At 41.1% G+C, this 10,794-nt stretch overlaps 1 protein-coding gene across 1 annotated transcript; it reads left to right on the top strand.

Annotated features, from left to right (window-relative positions):
- The first annotated feature begins 9,712 nt into the window (after positions 1-9,712).
- LOC145412495 (uncharacterized) lies at positions 9,713-10,579 on the top strand. The gene has a single exon (XM_080282386.1). It carries the CDS (start codon positions 9,713-9,715, stop codon positions 10,577-10,579), a length of 867 nt encoding a protein of 288 aa, XP_080138512.1.
- Positions 10,580-10,794: the final 215 nt, after the last annotated feature.

Genomic DNA, 10,794 nt, shown 5'->3' with positions numbered 1-10,794 from the left:
GTTTTCGCCACGAAAGATCCACCATTGACATACTCAATCTCTTAACTCATACCATCCATCAATCAATTGATCTTTTTGGAGAAACTCATGCAGTAGCTCTTGATATCTCTAAAGCTTTCGACAGAGTATGGCACCGTTCCCTGCTGTCCAAACTCCCTTGCTATGGACTAATGTCTTTTGTTCCTTTGATTTTTTCTTATCTTAGTGACAGGAAAATAAGAGTAAAAGTAGATGATGTATATTCGAATTTCCACTCGATTAACGCCGGCGTGCCGCAGGGATCAGTTCTGGCGCCAACCCTATTTCTGGTTCATATTAATGATCTCTTATCTGTCACTCACAATCCCATTCACTCATATGCTGATGACTCAGCACTACACATTTCATTCACACTCAGACATCCATTTACAAAGTCTAATATCTCAACCTCTCAACTCAGTACAACCATCTCCATAAATCAAGATCTATCTACAATCAGTGAATGGGGACAAAACAACCTTGTCTCTTTTAATGCTAGGAAAACTAAATATATACAGTTTACTAATAGACAGATATTGCCAGATTCGTACATTACCTTCAGTGCTACTAATATTCCCATCTCCAAAAGTATTGAAATTCTTGGTGTCTCACTTAACAGTGCCCTCAGCTGGACCTCTCATGTCAGATCACTTGCTAAAACCGCCTCAAAGAAACTTGGATTATTGTACAGAGTCCGTAACTTCTTCGCCGATGAGCAGTTAGCTATAATTTATAAGAGTCATGTGCGCTCTCAACTTGAGTAATGCTCACCCTTGTGGAATGGTTGTGGAGAGGTTGCATTAAGACAACTAGACAAAATTCAGAATAAAGCTGTTAGAATCATTAACAACCCTGCCATTACATATAAACTACCTCCCCTGCAAGTAAGAAGGAATGTTGCCTCCCTTGCATTATTTTACAGATATTTTTTTTGGCAAATGCTCAGACGAAGTTGCGTCCATGGTGCCATCTCTCCATGCCTTCCCTCGTGCTACACGGGCATCTGGTAGCGCTCATGACTGGAATGTCACTCAACCATATTGCAGAACTTCTGCCTATCAGAATTCTTTCATTCCCCGAACTGCATCTCTCTGGAACTCACTTCCCCAGAGTTGTTTTCCTCCAAATTTCAACCCACAACCGTTCAAGTCTAACTGTTACAGATATTTTATGAACAGAGGACACCAGTAATCTGGTGTATGGATTATTTTTTTTTTACCCATTTGTTTTTCCTTCCTCCGTTGTTATTAAAAAAAAAAAAAAAAAAAAATTGCAGGCTCGCGGCCTTTCGTTCCTTCTTCCTCGCATTAAAAAAAAAAAAAAAGCGATGAGTTATTACTTAACCAATTGCATCGTTAAACTGGGGTTTGCCTGTACATGGTTTCATTGATGTAACATTATGTATTTGTCAATTAGACAGTTTTCTGTTCTGTATGTAGTGAAATGATCTGTGATTCAGGTGTGTGATGAGAGAGCAACTGAATGCACAAGGCTGTTTCCAGTCGGTTCATCAGAGGAGCTGATAGGAATTCTGCAGACCCCAGCTAAAAGGTAATGATTGTGCCAAGATTCAAATCTTCATGTTGATGTTTGTGGCTCTGCCTCTATACAGTATTATGCTGTAAGCCATTGTTTTGTATGTCTGATGTATTCCCAAGGTTTACTGTGCATTGTGTAAGTGGAATCATCACAAAAGAGGCTTAACCCTTACGTGCCAGCATTTTTTTTTTTTTTTTTGCAGCCTCCGGTGAAACATGGCCATATTTCCCCAAAATAGCCTGTATTCAAACCTTTATATCTGGAAGAGTATAGCAGTCAGGGAAACAAATTAAAGACCATATTACTTATCAACTCTTCCTCTTGCGAATGAAAGCATCCACAGATCTGCTGGTGGTCGAGTCGATGAGTAAGGACATGGAGAAGATGTGTAACTTTCAGCTGTGGAGGCAGGATGTATTTGTGAGTGTGTGCATGGCCCCAACTTTGGCATTTCTCTCAGCATGATAACTTCACTACCAGATAAACTAGACACAGTTGTGTCCAAGGGATGCCTTATAGTACTGTCATTGGGCCCTCTCCTAGTATCCATGGAAAGAGACTTGGGCAGGGGTGGATGATGCAAGGGTCCGTGGGCGGCGGGGACGGAATTGGATGAGGAGGGACGTGAAGACATCGTTCTACACCTGGCAGAGGCAAGGGACAGACTGGCCCACGCTCTTGTGCAGTGGTGGGAGTCTCTTGCGACCCTTTGGTGCTGAGATTAAATGGTGGTTGGTTCAAATGATGGCAGGAATACATTGCCGATTCCTCCCATCACCCGGCGGTTCCAGGCCGTCCATTTAGCCACAGTATATGCTGCTTCCTGGCATGTAGGGGTTAAGAATGTCAATTTTTTTGGTATTGGGAAAAAAGTGAATCAAATAATATCAGAGGTCCTCTTTTGGCTCTAATGAAAAATTTTGTTGGCATCAACACAGAAATGATACACAAAACACTATGGCTAAATGTCATACTTTGTGTCACGGGGTTTTTATAATATCACGGTAATTTTGATATAAATGGTTAAATATTATTTAATTTGATAATAATATTCAATAATATTGAAGAGCAGAGACAATGATTGTCTTGCTACATCAAGCAACGATTACTTTACGCTGACTTGCTAAGATTCTCAAGAACGAGAATTTATAAACTTTCTCAACAGTACACAGCAGAGACTAATTACTCACAATTGCTGAATTACTGTACTGTTAGCCTCTGGAGAAAGTTACATCACCCCTGACAATAAATAACTAATACTAACATCAGGTTCTTGCCGATGCTTAACTCCCAGATGGCACAACGGATATTAAGTTAAAACAACAAGACTGGTCTAAGTACCAGTTATGAAAGCAAACGTTTATGCAAGCTAGGAGCTATATGGAAAATAAGCTTAATTATGGAAAAATGAAACAAGATTTTTACTTTACATTAAGCTCGAGAAAGGAACTGTTAAATTTATTAATTACAAAAAATAAATTTAACGTTACATTTCAAATCAATGAGACGCACTCACTCACTCTCACACGAGCTAAATACTTACGTCTAGAAAAAAAAAAACACCTTAATTAAACTCTTATAACTAGGAAATACACAAAAGAAATACTATAGTCGATGAATGCTGCGTATCACCAGATGGGTGGGAAGACTGGACTAACTGTGAAGTGGAGTTTGGGTACTAGCTGACCTCTCACACTGCGGCACAGGACCTTCCTCCGTCACAACAAACTCAAGACTCAATTCAAATACATTGTATGGGCAGGACGCAAGGCGTGGCTAACGGTTGAGGGAAGCAGAGGCAAACGATAAAGAAACAATTGTATCGCTCAGTAGCGCACTTAGTGACGTGCATTAAATCGGTCACTTTTTGAAAACGGTGACGAATGTTTTGAAAAGTATACTCCGGAATGGAGAGAGAAACGGTTAACTGAGCGATACACAGTGAGTTTTCCACTAATAGTTCGTGGCCTCTCACAAAAGGGAAATGTCGCGAACTGATTCATGACATTACGCCCTTAGAAAGTTAAATTTTTTCCTTATGGGAAAAAATTTGTGGATATATATATATATGTACACATCCTAAGTCATTCGCACAAGATTCACACTGTGGTGTGTGTGCTATCCTGCTACAGGAGAAAGTCGCAGTCGCCAGTGAGCGAAAAAACCTCGTATTTACGTTAATAGAAACAAGCTTGAGGGAAAAACTCCGTGACGACTGTGAAAATCCTGTACTCAGGTCAAACTGAGCGAAAGTTCGCTACATTTACATTAACAACTAATTGTTATGTAGTGTTGTGTATGTAATACACGGTGTAGGTGTGACAGTTGTAGTGTAACTGTACCTACGTGTAAAATGACACAGTAATACAAATTTATAGTAAAATAATGATGACGAGGCAGAAGAGAAGGGGCGGCAGCATGCAACAGGAACGGCCAGCTGATCTGCACGGCAATGCTGCACCCACCAGCTACACCTGCGAAAGGAATTAAGGTGGAGCATCAAAACTGTTATTTCTGTCTCTCTCTCTCTCTGCCTAGCAATCAGTACTTGTCATTATTAACCAGGAAACGTAATTCTTGAATTCACAAATTGCTTAGAACCCTTATAGCTTACTGGTTAACGATTTCATTATTAACCAGGAAACGTGCCAGTTCTTGAATTCACAAATTGCTTAGAACGGGCAGTTTACTGGTTAACCTAACATTATTAACCAGGAAACGTGCCAGTTCTTGAATTCACAAATTGCTTAGAACGGGCAGTTTACTGGTTAACCTAACTCTACACTTACGAGTAATACAGGAAGCTGAAAATCGCTACGCAATCTCGGGCAGGTCACGTTTTAACACCCACCGTGGGTGTGAACACTCATGTGGGTAATGTGCATTCTCCGGGTATCCTCAGAGAGGCCCACAGCTCGAGACATTCCACAAGGTAATTCATACACAGCCTCGGACTGTCTCTGCAAGGTTCTCAAACTTCCCCCTTAACTTATGGTATACATGTATGTACAAGCCCTGGATATACTGTGTCCTGTAGGGCCAACGAGTGAGACGTCTGGTCTACACTTTTAACTGGGAACCAGGCTGGTCCTTGGATTACTCAAATCGCTTAGGATGCCTATCTTACGGAACCCAGCATGCAACAATTGCTAGTTAGTAAGCAGCTAGTAGGTGAGACATCAGGTCTGCACCCACATTACCACTATCCTGTCTCTCAACTGACTCAGAGATTACAGGTGTGGTTAGAAACGGCACAGGAAGGGCATGTCCCTGATTAGTGGTGATACTTTGGCACACACTGCAGGAACGGACAAAACTACCTATGTCTCGTCCCATCCCTGGCCAGAAAAAGTCAGCTCGGATACAGCCCTGGGTCTTCTTTTTGCCCATGTGACCTGAGGCTGAACAATGACCCCATTGTAACACTGCTAGGCGGTACTTGGCGGGAACGACAAACTGCAGTCGAACCTCGCCCTCGGGTGTTCGTGACTCACGGTAGAGCCGTCCTTGTTTGCGAAGGAACTTGGCTCGACCTCCCCGTGAATACTTAATCACTCGACCCTTTTGTTTGTTCCGCACGGCAGCAAGTGTTGGGTCAGAATGTTGTTCTTGCACAACAAGTTGACTACACATCAGATCTTGCGGCGATTCAATGATCACTGGGGTGACACAATCTGGAGCCTCAGCCATGGCTCGTGTTACCGCAGCAGCTGAAGTCTGAGTAGCGTCATCGGAGCAACTATCCTTGACTCCATGAATATTTCCAATGATGAGTTCAAATAAAGGTTCTGGCATGACAACTGCAAGTGTCATACCAGTATAAAATGGAGATGCCACCTGGATACATGCCTCAGGGAACAATCTCACTGATCCATCAATAAGGCTTGCATGGATCTGTCGACCTGTATACTGCTCAGGCCGAACTAAACTCTGCTTGACAGAGCAACCTGAGGAACCATTGTCTCTCAGGACCTTCACAGGAATGCCTCCCACAAACCCTGGCTGTACAAGGAAGGTACTGTCACCTGCGGGAGGGCCTGTGGAGGAAGCAGCTAGCCACTCATAAGGCTGCTGAATTGATGTGGCAAACATTGTGCCTTGTGAGTTATAAGATGGAACATTGGCCATCTGTGGAGGGGGGTTCACTGTCACTGTGGGACTAGTGAACTGTCGGGAAGTACCCACACTGGTAGGGACGTGACCACCAGGCTGCTGCTGAGGAATGAAGGCTGCATTCGCTTCCTGCCTCTTTTGAGCTGGTGGTGAAAAAGTTTGTCCCAAAGGTCGGTTGCGTGGCTGATACTGCTGTTGGTTAGGGTACTTGTTGTACCTCTTCCACTCAGGTTTCTGAGTGTTTTGCCCCTGGTCCTTCCACTGCGGTTTTGGACCTTGGCCATTATTCTGAGAATGGCCTTGTTGCTGGGGTTCAGTCTGAGACGGCTTCCCAGACTTGGCAGTATCTTTCCTGCTCCAGGTATTTTGCTTACGAGCTTGATACCCGTATGCAGTAAAGAATGCGTCAGCCTTCTCTACCATTTGGCTGGCATCTTTCACCTGGCAGATCTTAAGCTGTGCTATGAGCTCAGCAGGCCACGACCTCTCTAGCTGTGTACGCAGCATAAGGTCAATTATCCCCTCACGCGTGGAAGGAGTTTCATCTTTCTCCATCCACTCACCTAAGTAAGCAGTGAGACGGTCGAGGAACTGAACAGCTGTCTCCTTGTCTTGGAGACGAGCTCGCATGAACTGAGCTTTGGCGTCGTCTACTGTGAGACCATACGCCTTAATGAGTGCAGCTTTCATCACTTCATACGTGAGATTGTCTCCACGAATTCTGTGGAGAATATCGAGGGCAGGGCCCTCAAACAGGCTAAGAAACTGAAGCCGCTTAGCTGCATCATCGAGCTGGTAAAGCTGAGCCATGTCTTCAAATCGAGCTATGTATGGCTCGATTCGCTCGCCATCTTTGTATGGGGGAAGCTTGATGTGGGGTCGCCATAACATGTGCAGGGAGAGCGCTCGTGGAGCTTGAACCAACTGCACCAGATGTGTCTGAAGCCAAGGAATCTCGCTTGAGCTTCAGCACTTCAAGTTCATGTTCTCGTTCTTTGTCTCGTTGTTCACGTCGTATTCGCGCTGTTCTCGCTCTTGTACTAGCTCGTGTTCGCGCTGTTGTCGCTCTTTTTCTAAGTCGAGCTCGCGTTGTTTTTTTTCGTGTTCACGCTGTTTTTCGTTCCTCACGCTGTTCTCGCTCGTACTCGCGCTCTTTTCTCACGCTGCTCTTGTTCATGCCGTGAGAGTATGTATTCTTTAATTTCAGTTGGGTCTGTAAGACCCATATCTTTGGCTTCCTGTAAAAATATGTTGGTAGCCATGTCGCTAACTCAATCTAAATAACTAGCGACTCAGTACTGATTGTTGCTTCATAAACGAATGCTAATAAACAAATAAAGAATACAGACACAAGCTAGTGGTGACCAGTCTTATCTAGTTAACTGGCAAAAATTAAAGCAAAAATGCAAATGACTGGGAAGACTCAATAATAAACACAATGGGTACACTGACTTCCCAGAAGCGAATAAAATCGTCTGGCGTTTCCAAGAATAAACTAGAGTTAAGTACTCTATTGATTAATAAAGCAAAACTCGCTTGCTAAATTAACGGTAAACACCAGTAAACTTGTGTCTATAAACTTTAATGATAAATACCTAAATATGAATGAGTGAGCACTATCTCGTGAATAGCTTTTAGAGCTAGGAGTTAATATCCTGGAATGAGGTCGCCAATTGTCACGGGGTTTTTAAAATATCAGGGTAATTTTGATATAAATGGTTAAATATTATTTAATTTGATAATAATATTCAATAATATTGAAGAGCAGAGACAATGATTGTCTTGCTACATCAAGCAACGATTACTTTACGCTGACTTGCTAAGATTCTCAAGAACGAGAATTTATAAACTCCTTCTCAACACTACACAGCAGAGACTAATTACTCACAATTGCTGAATTACTGTACTGTTAGCCTCTGGAGAAAGTTACATCACCCCTGACAATAAATAACTAATACTAACATCAGGTTCTTGCCGATGCTTAACTCCCAGATGGCACAACGGATATTAAGTTAAAACAACAAGACTGGTCTAAGTACCAGTTATGAAAGCAAACGTTTATGCAAGCTAGGAGCTATATGGAAAATAAGCTTAATTATGGAAAAATGAAACAAGATTTTTACTTTACATTAAGCTCGAGAAAGGAACTGTTAAATTTATTAATTACAAAAAATAAATTTAACGTTACATTTCAAATCAATGAGACGCACTCACTCACTCTCACACGAGCTAAATACTTACGTCTAGAAAAAAAAACACCTTAATTAAACTCTTATAACTAGGAAATACACAAAAGAAATACTATAGTCGATGAATGCTGCGTATCACCAGATGGGTGGGAAGACTGGACTAACTGTGAAGTGGAGTTTGGGTACTAGCTGACCTCTCACACTGCGGCACAGGACCTTCCTCCGTCACAACAAACTCAAGACTCAATTCAAATACATTGTATGGGCAGGACGCAAGGCGTGGCTAACGGTTGAGGGAAGCAGAGGCAAACGATAAAGAAACAATTGTATCGCTCAGTAGCGCACTTAGTGACGTGCATTAAATCGGTCACTTTTTGAAAACGGTGACGAATGTTTTGAAAAGTATACTCCGGAATGGAGAGAGAAACGGTTAACTGAGCGATACACAGTGAGTTTTCCACTAATAGTTCGTGGCTTCTCACAAAAGGGAAATGTCGCGAACTGATTCGTGACACTTTGTCACCATTGATATTATCCTTATGTCTGTTGCACTATAATTAGCTGAAAGGAAATTCTAAATACATTCCCAAAGTAATGTAGGAGCTACTTCATCATTACTTATGGAAGGAATGTCACATTTTAAGGGTTAAAGGCGTATTGATCATGAACAACATAGTAAAGTGATGTTAAATGTCAAATAAATTGTATAAAAAAAAAAAAAGTTGATATTGTACTTAACATTTTGTTAACCAGCCCTTACTAATACTGAAAGAAGCAGCATTTTTTATTTGGTTGTTTTTTTGTACATTTCCATTGCTGTGCAAGTTGAATAACATAAAAATGAATCAACATATATATTTTTGGTCACAAAGCATAAATGACCTCCATGCAAAATTAGGGTTCACAGGACAGTGTTATTACCTTCATGGAGATACTGGTCTAATGGCAGCTATTGTTCCAGGTTCACAGCTGAAGCCAGAGCATTGAAGCAGTCATGAACAATGTCATCATCAGGATGCTGCCTGGATAATAGAATTATAAGTATAAAACAGGACTGAGGGCACATCTTATGTTGTATCAGCACATCCAACAAGTGGTACCTCGGCCAACAACTTATGGATTATAGTCCATGTAGTGTCCACTGTTTTTTTTTTTTTTTTTTTTTTCCTGCACAGCTGATCTTGGATGATTTACCTACTGTGGTATCCTTTGCACTATCAGTTGCTGCACAGACAATAGATAACAGCAAATGAAAGAAGGAAGAGGGTGGTAACTTTTGTCTAAATTGACAGTTTGACTCAGCATTGATGCCCTGTATATTTAAACTTACAGTACAGAAGCATCCGCATGTCTTATTAATAAAGTATGTCAGCAGTATTGTAAAGAAATAATAGACTGTTGAAATTTTGTCATTTTTATGTAATTACAACTATTATCCAGTAATAGTGATGAATATTTAACAGTTTTTGTTCTTTGTAATGGGAGCATCTTATGACCAAGCATTAATACAGTACAGTATAGGTAAGGTGCCATATTGGTGTTGGACCTTAAGACTAACACTGAAGTAGATTAGCTGAAGTATGGTGGAAATTGAGAGGTGGAAGGATGATATAATGGAGATGGTTAAGGAAGAACCAGATGTGAAGTTAGGGTGTGAGGTGATTGATAAAACAATGGAGCTGGGAGTGGAAGAACCAGATGTAAAGTTAGAGTGTGAGGTGGGTGATAAAGTAATGGAGGTGGTAAAGGAAGAACCAGATGTAAAGTTAGAGTGTGAGGTGGGTGATAAAGGAATGGAGGTGGTAAAGAAAGAACCAGATGTAAAGTTAGAGTGTGAGGTGAGTGATAAAATAATGGAGGTGGTAAAGGAAGAACCAGAAGTAAAGTTTGAGTGTGAGGTGGGTGAAGAAGTGTTCCCCAGTGAGAATGAGATTGTCCAGGACACAGTATCCCTTACACCTGAAGTTAAGAAGTTAAAATATTTAAAATGTGGTAAAGCATTTGCTTCTAAGAACAAGCTTATCCGACATGCAGTTCATTCAGGAGTGAAGAATTTCAAGTGCAATGTGTGTAGTAAACTGTTTCGTCAGAAAAGTCATCTCACCCAACACCTATTAGTTCATTCAGAGGTGAAGAATTTTAAATGTGAGGAATGTGGTAAACTTTTTAGTAGGAAAAATTATCTCACCACACACCTATTAGTTCATTCAGGAGTGAAGAATTTCAAGTGTGATGAATGTGGTAAACTGTTTAACAGGAAAAATAATCTCACCACACACCTGTTAGTTCATTCAGGAGTGAAGGATTTCAAGTGCTATGAATGTGGCAAACTGTTTAGTCAGAAAAGTCATCTCACCCAGCACCTATTAGTTCATTCAGGAGTGAAGAATTTCAAGTGTGATGAATGTGGTAAACTGTTTAGTCAGAAAAGTACTCTCACCCAACACCTGTTAGTGCATTCAGGAGTGAAGAATTTCAAGTGTGATGACTGTGGTAAACTGTTTGGTGAGAAAGGTAATCTAACGAAACACCTATCAGTTCATTCACGAGTGAAGAATTTAAAGTGTGATGAATGTGGTAAACAGTTTGCCAACAAATCTGGCTTTATCCAACACCTATTAATTCATTCAGGAGAGAAAAATTTCAAATGTGCTAAATGTGGGAAATGGTTTGGTCGGAAAAATGTTCTAATTAAGCATTTATTAATTCATTCAGAGTGAAGAATTTCAAGTGTGATTATTGTGGCAAACTGTTTGGTCGGAAAAGTGATTTCACCAAACACATTAATTCAAGTGTACTGAGTGTGGCAAATTGTCTTGTCAGAAATGCCATCTCACCCAACACCTATTAGTTCATTCAGGAAAAAAGAATTAAGTGTGATTGTGTTAAGCCGTCTGATCAGAAAAATTATCCCACCCAGCGCTTATTATTTTAT

The sequence above is a fragment of the Coenobita brevimanus genome, chromosome 12, assembly GCF_032717465.1.
Source record: "Coenobita brevimanus isolate Jiangsu-jjx chromosome 12, ASM3271746v2, whole genome shotgun sequence".
Lineage (NCBI taxonomy): Eukaryota > Metazoa > Arthropoda > Malacostraca > Decapoda > Coenobitidae > Coenobita > Coenobita brevimanus.
Note: the sequence above shows the minus strand (reverse complement) of the source record. Positions and strands in the feature narration are given on the sequence as shown.

What these genes read in the sequence shown, in the direction of transcription:
- LOC145412495 (XM_080282386.1), top strand. Translation starts at nt 9,713, where the DNA reads ATGGAGGTGGTAAAGGAAGAACCAGAAGTAAAGTTTGAGTGTGAGGTG.